This window comes from Helicoverpa armigera, chromosome 21 (genome assembly GCF_030705265.1).
Source record: "Helicoverpa armigera isolate CAAS_96S chromosome 21, ASM3070526v1, whole genome shotgun sequence".
In the NCBI taxonomy this organism is placed as follows: Eukaryota; Metazoa; Arthropoda; class Insecta; order Lepidoptera; family Noctuidae; genus Helicoverpa; species Helicoverpa armigera.
In genome coordinates this window covers 5,116,795-5,141,558 of record NC_087140.1, presented here as the reverse complement: position 1 = coordinate 5,141,558, position 24,764 = coordinate 5,116,795, and the positions used below count along the sequence as shown (strand labels likewise).

General features: G+C 36.9%; 4 protein-coding genes across 4 annotated transcripts; all 4 read left to right on the top strand.

Moving 5' to 3' along the window:
• The first annotated feature begins 5,301 nt into the window (after positions 1-5,301).
• Positions 5,302-19,236, top strand: LOC110380833 (cytochrome P450 4C1-like). Its single transcript, XM_064040178.1, has 10 exons — positions 5,302-5,454; positions 12,047-12,136; positions 12,563-12,673; positions 13,547-13,732; positions 14,473-14,669; positions 14,960-15,029; positions 15,365-15,554; positions 16,170-16,321; positions 16,559-16,741; positions 18,937-19,236. Exons 1-10 carry the CDS (start codon positions 5,319-5,321, stop codon positions 19,089-19,091), a joined length of 1,470 nt encoding a protein of 489 aa, XP_063896248.1. The 5' UTR covers positions 5,302-5,318; the 3' UTR covers positions 19,092-19,236.
• Positions 6,840-8,705, top strand: LOC110375827 (uncharacterized). Its single transcript, XM_049850346.2, has 2 exons — positions 6,840-7,206; positions 7,680-8,705. Exons 1-2 carry the CDS (start codon positions 6,957-6,959, stop codon positions 8,594-8,596), a joined length of 1,167 nt encoding a protein of 388 aa, XP_049706303.2. The 5' UTR covers positions 6,840-6,956; the 3' UTR covers positions 8,597-8,705.
• On the top strand, positions 9,650-11,572 carry LOC126053454 (uncharacterized). The gene has a single exon (XM_049845550.2). It carries the CDS (start codon positions 10,506-10,508, stop codon positions 11,415-11,417), a length of 912 nt encoding a protein of 303 aa, XP_049701507.2. The 5' UTR covers positions 9,650-10,505; the 3' UTR covers positions 11,418-11,572.
• Positions 19,237-20,329: 1,093 nt separating the features above from the next.
• LOC126056404 (cytochrome P450 4V2-like) lies at positions 20,330-24,560 on the top strand. The gene is made up of 10 exons (XM_064040064.1): positions 20,330-20,550; positions 21,193-21,282; positions 21,641-21,751; positions 21,911-22,096; positions 22,426-22,622; positions 22,809-22,878; positions 22,958-23,147; positions 23,322-23,473; positions 23,649-23,831; positions 24,145-24,560. The coding sequence occupies exons 1-10, from the start codon at positions 20,412-20,414 to the stop codon at positions 24,297-24,299; spliced, it is 1,473 nt and encodes a 490-aa protein (XP_063896134.1). The 5' UTR covers positions 20,330-20,411; the 3' UTR covers positions 24,300-24,560.
• The last annotated feature ends 204 nt before the right edge of the window (positions 24,561-24,764 follow it).

Sequence of the window (24,764 nt, the reverse complement as noted above, 5' to 3'; positions counted from 1 at the left end):
TTCCTTGTTGCTTGCCTATTGTAATATCAATGACTATGTTTTCCCGCGTTCAGGGGGAACTTGTTCCCGTGTATTGGGAATATTAATTGAAGAATACTGTAAGCATATGGTGATCTTCACACTGCCCCGCATCACGCTGCATCTTGCGTGTCGACGCACCTACGCGCGTTCCTGCGGGAGTGCAGATCTGCAACATCGTGCGGGTTTTTCACGCACTCACGCGCGTAGGTGCGTTTTGTAAATTCACGCACGGCGGCTTCCATTTTCAAATATACACGTCACGCCCATTCAAAATCACGCGCGTCACTGCGGGATCAGTGTGCCATACCTTGCGTTTCGCCCCGCACCTACGCGCGGGGGTGCGTTTTTCTCCGCATGTATGTGCGTGATCCGCATGAACGCGCGTGGATGCATTTTCAGTGTGTTGGACTATGCGTGTTTTCCATACAAACGGAGATATTTCCATACAACGGAAAAAAAACGCATCCACGCACTACGCTGCATCATGCGGGGCAGTGTGATAATCGCCTATATATTTCGTCGCCATTAGTTTCAGGGTCCGTTCAGACAGACCAGCTCGGAGAGGAGAGCAAATTCTTAACACGTTGAAAATTGAGTACTTAGTATTTGAAATAAGCTTTATTTTCGCATGCGCACTGCTTTTGTCATTAAGAATGCGCGCCGATGCTTTCCGAGCCGGTCTATCTGAACGGACCCTTGAGGGTCAAAGTATAGATTAAATGTGATTACAAAATATCATCATCCTCATCCTCCGAGCCTTTTCCCAATCACGTTGGGGTCGGCTTCCAGTCTAACCGGATTCAGCTGAGTACCAGTGCTTTACAAGAAGCGACTGCCTATCTGACCTCCTCAACCCAGTAACCCGGGCAACCCGATACCCCTTGGTTAGACTGGTGTCAGACTTTCTGGCTTCTGACTACCCGTAACGACTGCCAAGGGTGTTCACTGACAGCCGGGACCTACAGTTTAACGTGCCATCCGAAACACAGTCAATGGTGTCTAAGATATACTTAGAAAGTACATACAAACTTAGAAAAGTTGCATTGGTACTTGCCTGACCTGGGATCGACCCCGCGCCCTCATACTTGAGGTTGGTCCTTTACCCACTAGGCCACCACGACTTTGCTTACAAAATACAGGTCCAAAAATTCTTGACCATCATCAATTTCAAATGTGTTTTCCACAACAAGTCTAGTTGGTGCGTGTTTAGACCTACCGCACACTAAAACTAGTTTGATCTGCCCAGATCGGGTTGTCAATTTAGAATGGAGATAAAATAGTACTCAATTAATATCGTCAGGAATCCGGCCGGTAACAAATCGTCTAAAAAGTTTGATTGAATTCATGATTAACTTCAAAATACCACCAACTATTGGTTGACAATTTACCGTCGGATCAATAACCTATGTATCTATTTGTAAATATGTTTGTCATCTACACTATCTATACTACGTAATATAATAAAGAGGAAACATTTTTTTTAGACTACTTAACCGAATTTAAAAAATTGTTGCACTGTTGGGTTACACTATTCCAGAGTAACATAGGTTATATTAATTTTATACGTATGCCCACGGGACACGCGTGGAACTGCGGTCAAACAGTTAGTTGATCATTTGGAGATCGTGTCAAAACCTTATCTAGAAAGCAAATCAATCGATGGATAAGTTATTGAAATAGACAGTTAATCTGTAGTCGGATGAGGCACTTATTGAGAGAAACTAAGGCACATGATATTATACATAAATCTAAGCTTTTCATTTACATTAAATGCTTTATATTATTAATCAGAGTCATAGTTCAAGTTCAGGTTACATTAATTTGAATAGACTACTTACATTATAAAAATACCGACGGAGCAATTATGACCAGAGAACAATTATGTCTGCACGTGATACTTTTATGATCGCCTTTAATTAATTTAAACCATGTTCTACTATAACTAAATGAGATACAATTAAAATATACTTAGTTTAAGTGTGGTTTAAGTATTTAAAGGTAGTATCAAGTGTGTATCTATGCATATCGTGCACAGACGGCAACACATCACAAGGTAGTATACCTTAATCTGCTTTCAATTGATTTTCAATCTTATCACAATATGGGAAGGTTAATGTTCGATTGTTAAAATTGGACAGATTCGGGTAGGTTAACCTGCTGTAAAATATTTTCCAATAGACGTTGACAATAAAAAAAATCAAATCGATGATGAAGGTGAGAGTGTGTACCTAAAGCCCAACTTACACCGCCGCGAAAAAGAATGGAAGTGACTTTATTCTACATAGCATCGTAAGAGACTTTAAGTCAATCGCAGAAGGTACCTATAAATTAACTCGTAGCAAAATCGTAAAAAAAGGCTCTCATCCAGATTATGAGTTAAATAATTACATAACAATTAGTAGCGATTTTATAGCCAATTATTGTTATAGAGTGGTCATCGTTAATTGGTATAATGCTTCGTCTAAGTCAGGTCAACATAGGTGAATGAGTAAGGTTGCTAATGAGTGATAATTCTCGACTTTAGACAACATCGAGGCATAATCAGAGACACGTGAAAACATTGTTTTTTTTTATTTAGCCTATGCTGTCCCACTGCTGGGCAAAGGCCTTCCCCGTAGCCTTCCACCTTTTTCTATTGGTCGCTATTTGTGGCCAGTCCGTGAATACATATTTTAATATTTTATTAAAAAGAAATGCTAAATTTATTATTGTAGAATTTTTAATCGTGTGTCAATTAAAAAAATATCGAAAAATTATTTCACTTGACGTAGGCAATAATTATTCTATCCGAGTGCGAAAAGAAGTTCAGGAACAATAAATTACGTTACAGCATATTCATGCTGTTTTAGATACAGATCTAGCAATTGGTAGTCTATTAAACTCCCGATAGGCAAACATGTAGCGCACGGCCAAGGGCTTGCGACAGACGCTCGTGGCCACAAAACGCAGTAACGGTAACTATTTAATAAACTGTGGCTATCAGTTGTAAGGCTTGTTACGGTTAGGCCGTGGCATAGTCTTCATCTTATCACACGAATTCCTCCCTGTTTTCGTAGGCATGTTAAGTTGTGGCCCGATTTTTATTTGAGCATCTTTGACAGTCGTTACGGGTGGTCCAAAAGTCTGGCAGCCAGACTTACCAAGGGTTACCGAGTTGCCCGGGTAACTGGGTAGAGGAGGCAGTAGATCCATGTCAAACATTGGTACTCAGCTGTATCCGAATATACTGACAACATACCTAGAGTAATTAAATGGCATATGAATAAAGTACAGGTTTACTTACTTTTCGATCCCCAATAGGCGGGTGAGAAGCTTCCATGTACCGAAAGAGGTACCTCTTCAATGTTTGTTAAATTCAAGGGTGTACACCCTTGAATACTACAACTACAACTACAAATACGACTAACACATTACGAAGAAACAAACTTCTGCCTAAACAACATTTCTGTTCGAACTTACTTAGGTAAATACTGGTTAATTTTGAATGGTTACATAAATCATAATTAAAAATTACAAAAGGAACAGGTTTGACCTACGAATAATATATTATACGAAGGGTTTAACAGTTACAAGCAAAAAAAAATGCTTATTTTGTTAATACTCGTAAAAAATCACTATTACGGAAGGCTTTTATCTTTCAAGCGGTTTTTAATGAACCGTAGAATGAGTATAAATTAGCTTGGCTCCACAACTTCTAGTCCTCACAACTCTTCCCCGAGCAACTTTTAGGGAAGACTGGTTTGTAGACTTTCTGGCTTCTGACTACCCGTAACGACTGCCAAAGATGTTCCACCAATTTCAAGTTTCTTAAAAAACACGGAGGAATTCGTCATGATATGATGGTCACCCATCCTTAACTTTATGACTGATTGAGCCGTGGGACTATTACTTACCACGAGACCCTCTCATTAGAAAAGAGAATGAGATGGTGATTATTGCTAAGTCACTATGACTCTGAACTTTCTTAATAGCATGTTGTCCACAGTCCATGCTATTCAATCTACATTAGTCACGCGTTCATCTTGGATTCTTTTTATGCAAATAAATTCATAACTACTGCACCGATTGAGGTGAAGTTATACTTATGTGTAGAGAGTATGTAAGAAATATATATTTTGCTCTAGGTACTGCGGGAAGTAGTTCGATCTGTATGTGGGCGAAGTCACATTTGAAGTTTACTCAAGATTAAAGAAAGCGATGACACAACATGACTATTAGGTACGTACATCTAAAACTTTATTACTTGCCTATTTATTGGGGTCAATCCTGTTTTCTTTATTAATCAGCATCATCTCATCATTTGACGACCTCGATGGCGCAATGGTCACCATGCCAGACTGCCGAAGCACAGGTCCCGGGTTCGATTCCCGGTTCGGTCGACATTTGTGTGATGAGCATGCTTGTTGGCCGTGGTCTGGGTGTTACAATATGTATTTATAAATATGTATATATGTAGCTCTATGTAGTTTATCAGTTGTGTTAGGTGGTTAGCACCCATAACACAAGTTAATTAATAACTTACCATGGGGCTAACCGACCGTGTGTGAAAAGGTGTCCCGACATTATTATCTCGTTTGCCTTTCCATATAATGTACCTAGTATATGTATAATGTACCATGTACCCTATATATACCTTGTCATACTTATTTGCTATTCATAAAGTAGGATATGTTCGTCGTCTAATTAATACCGTCGTTGAAAGTCACGTGCGAGAAAATTATACCTATCTACAGGTTTTTAATAAACGTTTAAACATGTTTTACATTGAATACCAAACAACTTGAAACAAATCATTTTAGTGGTTTCTTAAAGAAAATAATAGAAATGGAAATAAAAATACCTATGTAAATGCTTACATTTATGATACCCATTATTATTTCTTTATTAATAACTAGCTGTTTCCCTTTCTGTGGAAACTCCTTCCCGTAGCTGGATAAAATAAAATATAGCATAAGGCTCCCGGGGCATAACTATTTAGTAATCTGTGCTTAGAGATAGTGTAACTTCCAGGGATAGTTAGCAATTAAAATATCATTTCGAATAGGTTCAGAAGTCTTGGAGACTTTACGGTGCAAACAAAAAAAGCCTTTTATAATATTTAACATAGAAAAATAGTTCGAAAGATGTGTTATAGATTCTTCAAAAATCTATAGATATCTATTAAAAATTCTTGTGTAACAGGAAAAAAAATGCCTCTTTCTCAGCACAAAACCTGCTTTTTCGAAAATGTCAACCTAAGTATTTGAATTTTTACGATATTTAAACAGAAACTATCTTAGATCCTGTCTAGTCGCATAATGTTCACGGTGTTTCTATGTGTTGTGGTGTTCATACTTTGGTCGTGGTTGAAACCTCGGCATGGTGCGCCCCCCTTGATACCTGGATCCTTGCCGCTTATAGGAAACTCTCATCAGCTTATTGGAGATCGTAAATGTGAGTGAACGTTTCTTCTTAATTCTGGAGCTGAAGATAAGAAGTTTGCGTCATTTGTGAGTGACATAATTATGTTATATTTTTCTGGTTACGGGAAGTATTTCCCTCGGGACGTGTGGGTGGGTGCTCTCTGCGAGGAAGAGCTAGTAATTATAATCACATGGTCTAAAAATATGAAGTCAAGTAAAGATATTTTTCGTTCTGTCTGTCTTAACTGTCGTAATAATTGTATTAATGTTTTTTAAAAAATCGGTAGGTACCTACAACTAAATCAACTCAGACAGAAATGTGCGTTTCAATTTAAACAAACCAATTGTAGAAACTCGGAATCCCAGTGTAAAAATATTAAGTAGGTATGTTTCTACTGTACCCAGAATTCCTATATAAAAACTCTGATAAAGTATTCTTGTTACTACAGACTTATTATTGTAAGTGTGTTTTTTATGGAAAACAAAGTTTTGAAGCTAAGTAATGAGTATAGTTATAAAAAAAATGATAGCGTATTATCTACGTCCAATTATGTGCTAATGTACTGAAGCACATTATTATTTTGCTAGTAGGTAGGTTCCCAGAGATGAAAATACGTAGGTGTTTGTTAAAAAATGTTTTAGCTTAGAGAATAGGATGAAAATGGTCCTGCGCCTGATCTCTCTCCGGTCGCGTAAGATTACTGTCCCATCGTGCTATGTGAGTGAAGGAATAGTGAGTAACACACCTGTGTTTGCGCAAATGTTTTTGCAGTTGTCTCCTTATAATCATGAGAACGAACGTCGTACCCAACAAGCGGCTAGTGAGTTTTTTAAGTATGAAAATTATACGTATCTTCTAGAAAAAGAAAATGATATAACTTATGTATACAAATACTTATCGTCAGACTAAAACATCCGCGTGGTTACTAGATGATTTGTCGTAAAGATTATTTCAGAAGTTATGTAACCAGCACTTTTTTTCTTTCATATACTTAGTCGAAATTTAGTTGCTATCAACTGATATTTAGAGGTGACGAGGGGCAGTAATCACAAGGTTAAGCAACGCTTGGCGGGATCAGTCCATGGATGGGTGACTATCAATGTTCGGAAGGTTCGTTTCGGAAGTCACGTTTTCGCGAACATCGTGTGTTCTGTAATTTGATCATCTTTGGTTGTTGTTACGGGTCAGAAGTCAGAAAGTCTGGCAACCGGTATTACCAAATGGTACCGGGATAAATCATAATATAATTTATTACTGACTTTGTCTTGTAAATAAAAAGGACATTAAAACACCCTTCCGCTTTAAGGTTTACAGTTATACTTCGGGTTTTGTACTTCTATATTAGATCACATGTAGTACACACGTCGGTGTCGCCATTCGCACTGAATTTTTGAGAGACCCTCTCTCAATTTTTTTTGTTCACTCTTTCCCGCTCTACTGTCTTGCTATCCCCGCTTCAGTGTTCCGCCAACTCGCACGTGTTCTCTTGCCTCGACGCGCATTAAAAAGTTTTTTGAACATTTCGAGTAAAAATGGGAAAGCGCACGCGCTCGAACACCGATGATTACGAAGAAATTGCAAGAAAGGTCAAAAAACTGAACCGTAAATTGATGCGCGCCCGGCACCAGCAGAAGGATCGACGAAGAAACCTTTCATCATCGTTGTCAGGATCGGACGCATCATCTTCCTCTTCGAGTTCAAGTGCCAGTTCCGCGTCACCTCGATCAAGGTCACGCGCACGCCTGTCTCCACCACCGATACAGGAGCCGTTATGCATTGAAGGTTGGTTCCAAGTTTAAAATATTTTTCGTTGAAGAACAATACTGCGGGTAGCTTATAGGGCTATCACTTTATTGTTAAACGAAAACATTTCCTTGCCAGAGAGGCATTGAAGGTTGGTTCCACGTTTAAAATATTTTTTCGTTGAAGAACAATACTGCGGGTAGCTTATGGGGCTATCACTTTATTGTTAAACGAAAACAATCCTATGCCATAGAGCTTAATAAATGTGATTAAGCATGTAATATCTCATTCGTTGAAGAACAATAATGCGGGTATCCTTTGGGGTTATCACTTTATTGTTAGACGAACGTTTTTTCTCTTAGTACCCACAAGTAAATTATAATAGGCATAAAATATTCGTTGATGAATAATATTGCGGGTAACTTTTGGGGTTGCCACCTTATTATTAGACGAATATGAACATCACACCATTCGTATTAACTATGTTCATATGGATTTTTTGTCCACTATAGACGTGCCAAGATATGGAATTGAAGAGGGCGTGCCCATGGCGTCAACCAGCGCCGCTGCCGCCACCGTGGACGTCGAAACTCGACCAACAGTGACTGCCGCTGTGGATACACTGCCCACGACGAGTAAGGCAGGTAGTTTGCCTTCCGAGCCTAGCATTGAACAGGAATTGGATGAGGATCTCCTTAAAATATTAGGGGTTGACCCGTCTCAACAGAGATTATACGGTAAAGATATACAACCAGACCTTGCGATTCGGTTACAACACGTAGCTACATCGGGGCTCAGTAAAGAAACCCGCAAGGAACTTACCGACAGATATTTGCTTCCTGGTAATTGCACCCTCGTGGACGCTCCTGCGCTTAACCCAGAGATTAAGGCTGCCATACCCGAGGCGGTCTTCAAAAGAGACAAAGCGATTGAACTTAAACAAAAACAGTTGTCTTCAGTGGCATCCTGTCTAGGCGAAGCAATATCAACGCTCATGTCGCAACCAATAAGAGACACTGCTCTCATTCAAACCTTAATGGATGGGTCTAAATTATTGTGCGATGCTCAACATGCAGATTCCTTAACGCGTAGAAACTTTATTCTAAATAATCTAAAAAAGGAACTCAAAGATCAACTTGCAGCTACCAAGATCGACAAACTGCTGTTTAGCGAAGAGTTGTCCAATACTTTAAAAACAGCTAAGGCGATTTCTCAATCTAGTGCTGACATGAAGCCACAGACAACCAACAAAAACCCTGTCAAAAGGTCTCAAAAACCAGTGAAGAATTATTTAAACTGGCGAGCTCCTCCTCCAAATCAAGCCAGGCCGAGGGGGAGCCAGAGGACAAAGGAGCCTGTCAGGAATCGCCAAGAAAACTCCTCAAAGCGGTCGTCGAATCCAGCGTCAACTCGCAGTCGCCGCCGCTAGACACGGTAAAGTACGCAGGTCGGTTAATGAACTTTAGTCGACAGTGGGCACTTATAACCCAAGATCATAACATTTTATCATGGGTTTTTGAAGGATATAAAATTCCATTTTCGCGACGTGTAACACAATCTCCTTGTACCGGAGACAAGAAATACTCACCAACCGAAAGAAGTCAATTCAAAAGTGCTATTAATGATTTACTTTCAATAGGGGCTGTATCTGTGTGTGAACCCTGCGAGGGTCAATTCTTATCGTCTATATTTTTGGTACCTAAACCTAATGGCAAATCGAGATTAATTTTAAACTTAAAACTTTTAAATAAATTTATAGACACAAGCCACTTCAAACTTGAAGACCTTCGAACAGCTCTGAAACTCTTATCAAAGGATTGTTTCATGAGCACGATTGACTTAAAAGACGCATATTTTTTAATACCCGTCCACAACGAATACAAAAAATACCTTCGCTTTAAATTTTGTAACAAACTGTACCAATTTAATGTATTGCCTTTTGGACTAAATACAGCACCCTGGGTGTTTACAAAAATTATGAAACCAGTGGTTAGTTTACTGCGATCTTGCGGAAATATGTCAACAATTTATTTAGACGACATTTTATTAATCTCAAAGTCATTTGAATCATGCCTAGAGAACTTATCTGATACCACAAGTCTCCTCCAGGCTCTAGGATTTATAATTAACCTTGAGAAAAGTAAACAGGTTCCTAGTAATAATTGTACCTTTTTAGGATACATTATTGATTCAAACAATTTTCACGTCACCTTACCTAAAGAAAAAATTACTAAAATTAAAACCAAGATTAGCATGTTTCGCAACATTAATCGCTGTAAAGTCAGGGACTTTGCAAGTTTAGTAGGATTACTTACCTCTGCATGCCCAGCTGTGGAATACGGCTGGCTTTATACGAAAGAACTTGAACGCTGTAAATACTTAACCCTACTTAATGACGATAACTATGACAAGTATATGAATATACCACCATCGGTAATACCAGACCTCGATTGGTGGGTTCACGCAATGCAGGCTCCTGTATGCAAGATCAAACAAAACATATACAGTTTAGAAATTTTTAGTGATGCCTCAACTATGGGATGGGGTGCTGCCTGTGGTGAGGAACGGGCAAGCGGGATGTGGACGGAGAGTGAACGCTCTTGCCATATCAATTACTTAGAAATCCTAGCTGCCTTTTTAGGTCTTAAAACTTTTGCTAAGTCTTATCACAAATGCCAAATTCTCCTAAGAATAGATAACACTACGGCTATCTCGTACATTAATCGCATGGGAGGCGTACAGTTTCCTCACTTAACGAGCGTAACACGAGAATTGTGGCAGTGGTGTGAAAAACGTCACATAACTGTATTCGCGTCTTACATAAGTTCGACTGATAACGCCGTTGCAGATGCAGAATCGCGGCGTATACACCCAGACATTGAATGGGAATTGTCTGACCAAGCGTTTCAAAAGATTGTCAGAAAATTTGGGGCCCCTAGCATAGATTTATTTGCCAGTAGGATCAATAAAAAATGTTTGAAATATGTATCTTGGCACAGAGATCCCGACGCATGCGTTATAGATGCCTTTACAATATCGTGGTCATCCTTTTATTTCTACTGTTTTCCACCATTCGCTATGATATTAAAAGCGTTGCGGAAAATTATTGATGACAAAGGTGAGGGTATTATGGTAGTGCCTTTATGGCGGACACAACCTTGGTACCCTCTTTACATGAGCCTCTTGATATCGGACCCCTTAATTCTGCAACCATCTAATGACCTGATTATCTCTCATTCCAGCAATCGAGATGTGCACCAGAAAATTACCCTGGTTGCCGGGAGATTATCAGCTCGTCATTGTTAAGAAGAAACGTTCCTCCTGCCTCGGTACCGATTATGTTAGCTTCACTTGCAGGCAGTTCACTCAAACAATATGATGTTTGTCTTAAAAAATGGTTTTTATTCTGCAAAGTAAATAATTTTGATATTTATGAAGCTTCCGTCCCTACGGTTATAAAATTCCTTACGCAGATATACGAGTCGGGTGCAAAATATGCAACCATAAATAGTTATAGATCAGCACTGTCATTGATTCTTGGGCAGGACTTGGGTAACAATGATTGTATAAAACGTTTTTGCAAAGGTATCTTTAGACTCCGTCCACCTTTACCCAAGTATGATACAACCTGGGACGTATCTGTAGTTTTAAATTTTTTAGCTACATTGTATCCAAATGAATCGCAGAATTTAGATAAACTATCCAAAAAATTTGCTACCCTTCTGGCGCTAACAACTGCCCATAGAGTGCAAACACTTTCAAAAATAAATATTGATAATATAGAAATATTTGCCACCAAAGTCAGTATCAAAATTCCTGATCTAATTAAAACATCCCGTCCTGGCGCAGCTCAGCCCGAGCTTATATTACCTTTTTTTCGCGAAAGACCAGAAATCTGCCCTGTTAGTGCCCTATGTTGCTTTCTTGAGTTAACCAAGGACTTACGTAAAACTAAAAACCTTTTTATTAGTATTAATAAGCCTCATAAATCAGTTACCTCACAGACGTTAAGTCGGTGGATTAAGTCGATTTTAGGTACTTGTGGAATTGATGTGACTACCTTCAGTGCTCACAGTACAAGACACGCATCCACATCAAAGGCATATAAGACTGGAGTTAACCTAGATCTTATAAGAAAAACAGCAGGTTGGAGTAATTATTCAACCTTTGCTAGATTCTATAATCGAAATGTAAACGAAATTGATAAACAAGATGATTCTTTTGGCCGAGGTGTTCTGTTAAATGATTAAGCTAAAATGATTAGAATTAAGTACGAAAAATGATTGTACCTTGATAATTCAATAAAAGCTATTATTTATCATTATCATCTTTTAATTCCGTTGATATTTTCCCAACTTACTCTCAACATCTACATGTGATCTAATATAGAAGTACAAAACCCGAAGTATAATTAATGATTAAACGAACTTACCTTAAGTGAAGTTCTATCATAATTATATGAGGGTTTTGTACGAATATATTAGAACCCACCCTCCCATATTTCTACCCCAGGAAAATATCAACATTGGACGAAACATACTCTCAACTAAATGAGGATAGCAAGACAGTAGAGCGGGAAAGAGTGAACAAAAAAAAAAAAAAAAATTGAGAGAGGGTCTCTCAAAAATTCAGTGCGAATGGCGACACCGACGTGTGTACTACATGTGATCTAATATATTCGTACAAAACCCTCATATAATTATGATAGAACTTCACTTAAGGTAAGTTCGTTTAATCATTAATTATTTTTCATCAGGAGATCAGAATGGGCAGTCGTTTCATGTAAAAAACTGGTACTAAATAAGTCAACTGTGCTAGGGAAAAGGCTAAATACAATGATGACGAAAATTAATAATGAATGTTATTTTCTTCGTTTCAGATCTATGGAAGCGATCACAAAGAACTGGTGCAATATGTCGCGAAATGGGCGGAGTTGCGGCATTTCTAGTCGGCTCTTATTCATATTATGGTGAGTAGTGGATAGCCGTTCTTCTTCTTGATAGTTCTTTATCTTTCTCGTGTGGCCTTACTCTAGATCTGCCACCAGTTCAGCAACTTTTCTTAGGTCCAGTTAAAAACCAGGGTCAGGCAACTGTCTGTCGTACTTAACGCTTTTCTGGATCTATTTTTCACAAAGATTTTTTTGTTGTTGTATTTTCTCTTCAATATTGTATTTGTGTATCGTTATGTAATGAGCACTAATCACCACAGTTGCTAAGTCGGATTAGCGACTTTGAGATGGTTTTCTCAAGATGCTTTCCATAACCTTGACTCGGTCATTGGACTTGAGCAAGTTACAAACACAATTTTAAGGTCTTTCTCTTAATCAATCTTTGCGTTTACATTCTAAAGGTCAGTATAAATCAAAATCTATACGTTGTTTATTTCTTTCCAGTGATAAGTGACCCGGATGACTGCTTGGTGGTATCAAATACCTGTTTAGATAAACCGTACGCCTACAACTTTAGCAAGAGGCTCATGGGAAATGGATTGATTACATCGGAAGGTAAGTATCCACAATCAAATTCTTGCGAAGTCATAGTGGCCTAGTGGGTAAAGAACTAACCTCTCAAGTTTGTATGTACTTTCTAAATATATCTTATCCATCAATGACTATGTTTCGGAAGGCACGTTTAATTGTAGGTCCCGGCAGTGATTGAACCACTTTGGCCGTGGGTAGTCGGAAGCCGGTAAGTCTGACACCAGTCTTACCAAGAGGTTTTGGGTTACCCGGGTAACTGGGTTGAGGAGGTCAGATAGGCAGTCACTCCTTGTAAAACACTGGTACTCAGCTGCATCCTGGCTGGCTGGTAGCCGACCCCAACATAGTTGGAAAAAAGGCTTGGGAGATGATAACATTCTTGCGAGTTTTAAATCTGAGCTTCTTGCTGTGCTCTTCCACAATATATATTTTTTTTTAATCTAGAGTAGACAATTATAAGCTAATGTGGTATATAACTTTTTGACATTCAAATTATATTTAGCTCCTTGTTTTTCTGAGTACTAAGTATTTTTAAGATACTTAAAAATAAATTCTCGTAAATACATTAGATAGTTATTTTGACAACCTTGAATAACGTTTAGTGCACGGAATAGGCTCACTTAACGTTCATTGACATCCAATTACCTCTATTAAGTTGTCTTCAACACAAAAATCATCGTTTTATACATTTAAATCAACACTGGATTTATGTTTTCACAGTTTCAACAAAATCATGAAAACTGCTGTATTTATTTTTCAACTCACAATTTGTGTACAGCTGTTAAAAGTCCGCGTACATTTTGATAAAATATTCCGTTCAGTCATTTCTCCTTCTTATTAAAATTGAATAGAAAATCATCTTAACATAAAGGTGAGCTTATTTTTTAAATGTTTCAGCCTCTCTTTGGAAAGTTCACCGTAAACTGCTGAACCCGGCGTTCAGTCAGCAAATATTGACGACATTCTTGCATGAAATAAACATACAAGCACGAAGTCTTGTCTCCCAATTATCGTCAAAAGTGGGAGAAGAACCATTTGACGTGCGCTCACATTTTGTCAAATTCACACTGTCGACTGTAAGCCGTAAGTATTATATCCACGGAGTAGGGAAAGACAGCGGAGATGAATTAAGTAAGGTAGGTCAGGAGCCTTCTTGTAGGTCAATGTGACGTACGGCAAGCGTGAGTTACTAGAACTAACGAAGCGTTCAGGAACCTACAGCTTACCGTATAGGGCTATAAGAACCTATATCCCACCTATCCTATAACCTTAAAACATGGACTATTTTATGGATGTAGCTGACATTCTGGATTAGCAGATTTAGGATTCTTTTTTTTCAAGTTGCAATGTACAGTATAAGTTGAGATGCGGGTGAAACCAGGTGAAAGAATTAGTTTAATGTAAACAAAACATATAGATTTGTTGTTAATAAACATTATTAACAACATGAATTATTTATTGTAATGAGCCTAGTTGAGAAAAAAATATTCACAAAAACAACTTGTTGGAAAATTAATTATTAGGGTCAACCAGTTTCTTTTATTATGTGACTTTGAAGACAAAACATCGATAACGGCTTCCTTTAAATCCAATAGGAAATATACCACAAAAAGTGACCTTACATTACTGGGCAAAATTATATCAAATCATCACCGAGGTGACCACAATGCAGAACGGAAGAAGTTGGTGATTGAAACCCCTGCATCGAAGAGCACGTTAATGTCGGTCCTGCTCCTGATCTCTTTCCGATTGTGTCAGATTGCCATCCTATTGAGCAATGAGAGAGAAGAAGAGTGCACTAGTCAATTTTTCTTCTTTTACAGGGACCTCACTAGGACTGAGTGCTGAAGACCAAACTATCATAAACAATGAATATGCGGAAACAGTCGAAGAACTATTTGCAGTATTCTGCAGTAGATTTCAAAAAGTATGGCTACATTTGACATGTTTTTATAACATGAGTGCTTTGAAGCAAAAAGAAGATCAACTCTTGAAAACATTGCGTGGAATTATGGATTATGTAAGTTTTAGTTGACGTATTTCTCATTATAGAATATCTTTTTGTAACTTATTGCGTAATTGAAGTGATGTAATATGTAGAGGCTCGTGACGTCATAAATCCGACGCCATATTGTAATGTTAAGACATTGTGACCTGCTGTAGGTGTGACGTGCATATTATGACGTAGGTTATTTATGGGCAAAAACAAGATTCTCAATATAGCATCAATCTATGACGTCAATACCTTCGCCAGATTATTTCGGAACTAAAACTTAATGTATTATTAACATTTGTTTTTCTTTGATTTAGGTAATAAACAAAAGGAAAACGGAATTGAAAGTTATCGAAGAACCGGAGATTACGTATGACCCGAATTCAGGTATGATTTTTTTTGTCTGTTTATTGTGAAAACCTTGGACTGGAAGCCGACCCCAACATGGTTGGGAAAAAAGGCTCGGAGGATAATGATGATATTGTGAAAACCTTGAAGTTAGTTTTAGAAATACTTAACTTATGATGCATTCTGTCCGATTTAAATTAATAAAACAATCCCCTAAGAGACAAATAAGCATGTACTTTTGGGGATAGAATCTAAGGACATAAAATATAGGTATTTGAAGTAGAGCCAAACCAAAGTAATTTTGTCATTTCCTGGTACTGAAATTCCACATTATTGTATTTGTGGTTGCTATTCTGAAAAATGTATTTTTTTAGGTAAATTCAAACCAGCGTTAGATCATCTGCTGAATTTAGCTGAAGAACAAGACGCGTTCACTGACGATGAGATCAGGGAACACTTGGATACTATAGTAGCAGCATCATACGACACTACGTCTTCGGCCCTTACTTACACATTGATACTCCTTGGATCTCATCCTGAAGTACAGCAAAGAGTGGTTGATGAGTAAGTTCATCTATGCTAATAAAGCCGAAGTGTTTGGTTGCTTGACAGGAACAACTAATATGTACCTAATTACCCTATTGTAACATCTTTATAACTTTATGGTATGCAAATAAATATGAATATGAATATGAACTGCTCCGATTTCAAAAATCATCTCACTGTTGGATAGCCGATTAATGGAAGGAAGGCTATATGATTATTTATTCGAGTGCGCGAAGTAGTTCCCACAGAGACGCGGGTGATACCGCTGGTGCTAACTAATACTAATTGTTGTGAAAAGGTGTGACTGATGACTGAACCAATGATACACATATTCTAACTAATATTTGATTTAATTAGGGATTGTGCTGGAAGCCGACCCCAACATAGTTGGGAAACGAGCTCGGAGAAGGATGAGGATGATGAGGGTTTCATTGGTATCAAAAGCATAGTTCCAGCCTCTAATTATTAAGACTTCAGCCACCCTACAGAGGAAAACTGCTTTTTGGCCGATGAGCCACTTGATATAGTCGCCAAAAGACATGACAATTCCTTTGGTTTTGTACTGGACCTGGTAATTTTATGAATATTTATTTATTTACTTCTTGCTCACATATGTCTTTTGAAACTTTACAGATTGCAAGAAGTCCTTAAAAATAGAGACGTTGATGTTAGCAAAGATGATCTACCAAAGCTAGTGTATTTGGAGGCGGTAATCAAAGAGTCATTGAGGTTATATTCTGTTGTACCTTTTATTGCCAGAAAAATTGATACTCACGTCAAATTAAGTAAGTGTATTTTAATTTTATAACACTTACATTCTAATAACATGCTGTAATTAACAGCTTCTTTCTTCATTCTTGATCTTATCACAAATCCAAGATGGACTTCAATCCAGCTGGCGTATTAGTTACATTAATAGTTAACTAGAATTACATGTACATGATTGCCACTATTAATCTCAATTTGACTTCATAGTACATCTTGCTTGATTGGTCTTTTTTTATTGTTTTTTTACTTTTCAGAGAATTACACGTTACAACCTGGAACAACTTGCATGATACTTATGCATAGCATCCACCGTGACACCAAGTTGTGGGGAGCTGATGCAGACCTGTTTAGACCGGAGCGATGGCTGGACCCTGAAACTCTGCCGACCCATCCCAATAGTTTTGTTCCTTTCGGCTTTGGAAAACGACATTGTATTGGTAAGTACATCTATATATTGATCATCATATTCTTTTGTAGTAACTGCAACTGCCGAACATGAGGTCCCGGGTTCGATTCCTGGTTCAGCCGACATTTGTGTGATAAGCATGCCTATTGGCCGTGGTCTGTTTGTTACAATCTGTATTTATAAATATGTAGGTATATAAGTAGCTATACGTAGTTTATCAGTTAATTTACCATGGGCTTAAACGACCGTGAGTGAAAAGGTGTTCCGAAATGATTTGTACCGACTACGGCCGATCTCAATATTATATCTGTTGTTTGCTTACTAAAGATTGGAATATACAAGTAATGTACCTTTATGAGGCTAATATCGAATATTGGGAACAGCCGTAAAAGGTGTAATTCCGGTTCCGCAAACTTTTGGTCGACCAATATATTAACCTGGTTCATAAATCAGTATCGATATGAACGGTAGTGCGTCCATTACAACGATCAGATATCCGGCCGGTATCAATTCGATTAAAATATTGGATGGTATTCACGATAACCTGTCTGCAGTCTTACCATCTCGAAATGTGGATGTCAATAACCTATCTAAGTATCTGTTAATTTGCTAACTCGAGATAGGAGTTTGATGTTTTTGTGTTTCTAATTTATCTATGTTAGTGAGCTAATAGATAGGTACTCGTAGGTCAGTTATTGAACTCGTCGATAGTAAGTCAACGTCATGTTTTATTTTTTTTGGCATGTATTTAACGCGGCGACTAAGTAAAACGAATATAGGTTTTAAAAAATAATAGAGTGGGTACCATTTATAATGGGTTGGCAGCTAAAAAGGAGTATCATAATAAGTCAAAGGTAGCATATTAATATATCAGTTATGAGGTCCGTTTTAATTTAAACTAGCATCAAGTTTTTCTTTTGGCAACTGAATTAATATCTAAGCGAAAACTTAATGATGACAATAAAATAGAAAATGGGCATTCATAAATAATACAAATCAGGTTCTATTTAAAATTTGTTTGGATGAAGAATAAATATAAACTAGCTCATATTATAAATATATTGTGCGACTTTATAATAGCTTTAAATAAAGTCTAAAATGGCATGAAGAAAAAATATTTTGCGGCTGTTATTTTCAAAATTATAGGTGAATAGCATGGAAGTAAGCATGCAACATGCAGCAAGCATGACTTCTGTCACGGCTCCGGCGCTGCGGGGCTCCGGCGGTCCCATGCGAGCTGAGGCGCAGGTAGTTTTAACGCTCGCCGCCGCGGCTGAGGCTGGCCGGCACTGCCGGCCAGCAAGCCGAAGCTGCCGCCTCGCCCCTCCGCGCCTACGCGGTTTTGAATTGCACTCTAGGGGTAGGGCAGATAAGGTTTTGCAGCGATTCGTTTTCGTCACTAACTTCAATTTTTAATACAATGTTTTTTTTAATTGAAGGTTATAAATGGCAACATGCTAAATAAAATGAATCCAAATTAAATTCTACCGTCTTCATAGTGCGCCAGCCAAGTGAGATAATACCACCGCACCTTCCGCCGTTTTCATGAAATTATGATACACAATATTAATAATTAACTCTTATTCCTTTTTATTGTACTCCTTTTAATATTTAGAGCTATCCACAAAGCGAAGCCTGAAACTGGGTTTTTAGTCGGCACGAAATAGTTGGTAACATATTATCTTTGCCACCCAACTAACATTATTAGTCGCCAAGTCATTATAAATAGCTCCTCACCTAATATTTAAATTGACTGGTATAGTTTATTTGCTACCCAAACGCAGCTGCTAGTTTTAAGTTTTTATAACACCCTTAATTTTGAACCTTACATATTATAATAGTCGCGAAAATATTTAATCGCTGCCAAGTTATTTTATTTGTTGCCAACATTTGTCGACTTTTAAGTTATTAGTCACCAGGAATATAATAAGCCATTTTTTTTAGATTAGTTCCTTAGGCTGGTCTTACACAATTTTTCTCACGTGAGTAGCTTATGTAATGAACCTAGGATAAAATTAGAAACGTAAGTCGCTAATAGTAATTTTTATAACTTACGGAAGTTGTAAGTAACTTATATTCAAGTGTTGGGGCAAGGCTGATTTCAAAGCTTTCTGGAATTGTCGATAGATCTTTATAAAATATTTTTTTAGTCCTGATAATAATTCTTCTTTCCGATCCTGTAAAATGTAGGTATTGTAAATTAAAAGCAGGTTTTCTTTTTTTCAGGTAAATTGTACACCATGTTCGTTATGAAAACCGCTCTTGCGCACATTTTGCAGAGATTCTCCGTTTCTGGGAATATAGATAATGTTGTTACCGAATATGATATTGTATTGAAACCAGTTTTAGGACATCACATTAGTTTAAGTTCAAGGATATGATTTTTTTGATGGTCTTACCTACAATCATGTATAATTACAATTATGTTAATTAATAAACTATAAAAAAACAACATGGAATTATAAAGAAGTCATGTGTTTTTTGTTTTGTTTTAATTTTTTTCTAAAAGTTGATATAATACCCGTAATAAAGGTCGTAATATATTCTAAATAATTTAAATCTTAGAATTATTTAAGTTGATAACAATAAATGTTTTAGATATTTATTTTCAGTTCTTTTCTTTAATATAGAAAAATTATAGATCCCATACAAATCTATCATCTTTGCTTAACTAGCTAACAGATTTATACAAGTTCCCAAAAATTACCGTCTCACGTATTTTTCCCAACTTTGGCTAGATAATATTCCCATACCCATATATTTACTTCGCTACCTCATACATTGCTGTTTTTTTTTAAATTAAAAAGATGTAAAATCTTGGTAAACGTAACAAAATAAATGATTTATTTCTTTAGGTATCGGTTCAGCCGTTTTAATGTAAAATCGTAATAAATATGCAAAGGAACTCACTGTGTATATGGTAATAATTACAATCGATAAGAATAAATTATAAATTCAATTATTATATTACCAGTTTGACCCAAAAATTTAGCCTAGTTGTGATTTATTATTGTTAATTAGTAACTATCTTTGTAGATTCGTAGACAAATAGATAACCTTATTAGTATAAAATTCAAATATAATAATACAAAGGCTTAGCCCCAATTTGTTTTATGTTAAGGTTAGAACACGTTTGCGGATGGGATGATACCCATACTATTATACCCTTTACATGGTTCAGAGGCTGCCTGGTTTAATTTATTCAGAAACATTATTAACATACTATTCACATTATTGTTGATTTAATAACATAATATTTTCTACATTGAACAAAAAAAATATTGAAAATATACTAAAATACCTTATTTATTTTATTAGTGAACTAGCTGCCAGCGGTTTCACCCGCATCCCGTGGAAACCTCTGCACGAACCCGAATAAAAAGTAGCCTATAGCCTTCCTCGATAAATGGGCTATCTAACATTGAAAGAATTTTTCAAATCGGACCAACAAACAAACAAACAAACTCTTCAGCTTTATAATATTAGTATAGATAGATACCTAGTGTCAGAAAAAAATTAAGTCGAGATTATTAGACACATTATATTTTGATGAAATAAAAAAAGAAAAACGTTTCCGTACGCTACAGTGGTCAAGCGGCCTTATATTGATTTCTCAATAAAACAAAGTACTTACTAGGGCCGATAACTTTAAATAAGTTGATTATTACCGGAATTCGGTTAGAGTGCGTTCAGAATCGATAATGTTCGCTGTTTTAGTATGTTTTGTGTTCTTGCTAATATGGTCGTGGATGCGTATGCGGAGGAAGTCTATGCCCCCCGTGTTACCCGGAGCCCTACCACTTATAGGAAATTCTCACCAGCTTATAGGAGATCGCATACGTAAGTAAATAATTATTATCCTATTTGATATAAGTAGTGATGTAGTTGATAGTAATGCTCAATCCTTCTCCGTGTGAGAGGAGGCCTGTGCCCAGCAGTGGGACGATAATAAGGCTGCAACGACAACGATAGTTGGCGATTGTTGGGGTACGTTAAGCAGTGGACGGCTATTGGATGATATGATGATGAGCATAATGATGCTATTTACAAACCATGGAGTGGAAAACTTGGGGCAGAAGATAAAATTGTGTGTTAGTAGATATATAATGTACTGGTGGTGGATAAAGAAAATGAACTGCGCTGCAATAATATGGGCTTTCTTAATAGTTTCACAAAATACATACGATTTTTTATTATCTAGTTGTATTCGGGATTGTAGGATCCCGTGAATTTTCGGAGGCTTATGTATTATTGACCAATGGTTCCCCCGTGGTTTGAAACATTTCCCTGGGATCTTCTTTTTGTATACGGATAAAATATAGCCTGCCCAAGGATAGTAAAACTGCCTAACGGTGAAAGATTTTTTTCAAATTCATTCAGTAATTTCGGATGCTTTTACAAACACTCATACACAAAAATGTTTCCCCTTAAAATAAAGGTGGTTTAAGTTGTAAAAGTAAGTAAAAATATTATTCCTTTTAGACTTATGGAAGTTCGTACAGGAGGGGGGTAAATTTTGTCAGAAACAAGATGGAGTTGCAGCGCTGATGATTGGGAACTACCCTTTTTATTGTAAGTAAATAAACAATGATTTTGCCATTATACCTAGTAAAGTTTTTGTGGCCTAGAGTTTAAAACACCTGCCTCTCATGAACGACTAACTTTGTAATTATTGTAATGCCTTTACGTTATAATACATTTTCAAGTAGATGTTGGACACCAATGACTGAGAAAGCGTAAAAAAACTGCTTGAGGAAACCTGGACTTGTAAAGTCTAATACCGCCAATCCTTGAATTGAGCACGCGTAGTATTCATAGTTCATTCCTTCTCTGTATAAGAAGGAGCCTGTGACTTACAGTGAGACCATAAAAAGGCTGATATTTAATAGCATAATATAGCACAGTGTCCATCTATGTATTTCTGTTCCAGTGGTTACTGATCCAGATGACTGCTTAGTAGTTTCAAATGCCTCTTTAAATAAACCGTACGTCTATAAGTTTGGTGAGAAATTTTTAGGCAACGGATTAATCACGTCAGATGGTAAGTCTTTGCAAATACCATATTTAGATTGAGTACCATATTTAGACATAGTGGATTGAGGAGATCAGATAGGCAGTTGCTCCATGTAAAATATTGGTACTCGACTGCTGTAAGACTGGAAACCCAACATTGTATAAAATATATCAATTAATATTGCAGAAACTATTTGGAAGCCACATCGCAAACTGCTGAATCCAACATTCAACCAGCAAATAATGAATACATTTTTACATGAAATGAACGTACAAGCTCGAAGTCTTGCCTCTAAATTGTTGACTCAAGTGGATAAAGGACCGTTTGATCCGCGGCCGTATTTCGTCGATTTCACACTGTCAACTGTTAGTCGTAAGTACCCAAAACCTTAATAATTGTTTATATATTTGACCTATTAAAGCATTAAACGCGAAAAAAAAAGTTATTTGCAGTACTGAGTAAAACTCTAGTGGGTTACGAAGGGATTAAATGACAAAAAATTAAGAGGGCCCAGTATAGTACCTTGGGCGAGCCTAGCTTTCAAGATAAAATAGCATCGATATATAGAATATATATACCATCAATAGAACTTAAAGCATCGGCTTACAACTTGTAACTTGTTTACGTAGCTGTCTATTATGCCAGTGATTCTTATATAATTGCAAACATCCAAAATCCACAACCTTCTCTTTATTTTGCAGGAACTTCATTAGGCTTGAATGCTGAAGATCAGTCTATAATCAGCAACGAATACGCAAGTATGATAGAAGAGATATTTGGAATCTACTGCAAAAGATTTCAAAAAGTGTGGCTACATTTATCTTGTTTTTACAACTTGAGTGCCATTAAACGTAGAGAAGAACAACTTATTAAATCGCTACGTAAGATTTTGGATAATGTATGTTAATAATCGTAATATCTAACAACTTTCGCATACTGCAAACTTTTCAACGGCTGATAGTTTGTTCGGGTGGAAAATAAACGGTCAACTATGTACGCAATTGGACAACAGTTTAGTCTGCAGTGTGTGAGGGTTTTTATTCTTACATTATTCTCTATGTGACTATCAATAATGTTTTTTTAGGTGATACATAAACGAAGAGTCGAACTGAAACAAATCAAACATTCAGATGAAACATACGATTCATCATCAGGTATGTTTCAATTTTGTTACTACATAACAAATAAGTTTCATTATTGTCTACAAGAAAGTCTACACCGCAAAATTTTCAGGTAAATTCACACCAGCGTTGGATCACATGTTGAATATGGCGGATGAGCAAAATGCCTTCACAGACCAGGAAATCAGGGAACACATAGATTCGCTTATAGCAGCCGCTTACGATACATCGTCTACGACGCTAACGTATGCATTGAACCTTCTTGGGTCAAATCCTCATGTGCAAGACAGAGTTTTAAAAGAGTAAGTTTGTTTGATACATTTCCCGAGGCCTTCAATCTAACCGGAACAAGCTTCGTACCAGTATTTTATAAGGAGCAACGGCCTGTCTGATTTCTCAAATTTTGTACCGATCTTGTTGTCGAACGTTGTCATAACCAAACTTTTGACGTACCTACACATTTTTTTCTCGCACAGAATAGAAGAAGTGCTTCAAGATAAAAATGCGGATATTACCAAGGATAATCTTCAAAACCTAGTGTACTTAGATGCAGTAGTTAAAGAGACATTAAGGCTGTATTCTGCAATCCCTTTCATTGGAAGAAAAGTTGAATTTCCTGTCAAGTTAAGTAAGTACATTGATTTTTAACATGCCGACTGTATGCTGCTGTCAAACAGCTGTAATTCCGCTTCTGAATTAAGAATCCCTTTTAAAAAAGCTCAGATTTATTTATTTACAATCGACTGATCCACCTTAACAAAAAATATAATGTTCCACAAAACGGTACAATGTCCTTTTTTTAGAGAAGTACACTTTGGAACCAGGGACGACTTGCATGCTATTGTTGCAAAGCATACACCTTGATCCCAAGCTATGGGGTCCAGATGTGAATGAATTCAAGCCGGAGCGATGGTTGAACCCCGATACACTGCCGAAACATCCTAACGCATATGTTCCCTTTGGGGTAGGCAGGCGTTATTGTGTTGGTACGTATACATGTATTCAAAGGCCATCATTGATGATCATTGATCATTGGGCCCAAGTTCATTAACAACATAAACAGCAGTTTTCTTAATACTTAGTTGTTTTAAGATAAACGGACGTTTATACATATTGTCGGTGAATATGGGCCTTACTAATATTATAAATGAGAAACTCTGTCTGTCTATTGCGCTTTCACGAGAAAACTACTGCACCGCTTTAATTGGATGCACAGCTTCAGAAATGATTTTTGAATTATTTTTCGATGAATAACAATTTTGTGTTCACAATATCAGTAATGTTCATTTATTTTTGCAGGAAGATTATACACAACATACGTGATGAAAACTGCTCTCGCGCATATGTTACGGCCATTTGTTATTTCTGGGGATATCACAAAAGTTGTTACTCAATATGACATTGTATTGAAGCCAGTTATAGGTCACCATATTAGTTTAAAATTAAGAACATAACGTATTTGTGTATGTCAACGAAATTAGGTTACGGTCACGCTATTAATTAAATAATTTGATAAAGTATTGTTAATATTGTTTGTCTTGATTTGTTGTGTAAATATTTTTGTGAACTAAATGATGATTGAGAATTTGTTTATATAACTAAAAAAAGATAACTATCGATAATAAGCTAAGGAACGAATTTAATTTATTTTTTCGTTGTGTTTTAAGTTTTTCCCAGGTCAACATAAATAACTCCTGTTCAGGAGTCGGTTATTAACGTATTTTACGTTGCGTTGTATAATAAATATTATAATATTAATATACATTACACCTACAGACAATTTTTATAACACGTCTCTTTTTACTCAATGAAGTACTCAAATCAAACAGTTGACATGTACATATGTACCTATTGGCTACGTGCAAAGCGAGTAGAGGCGGACAGATAACGACCGCAGCGCACAACATGGCAGAAATTGG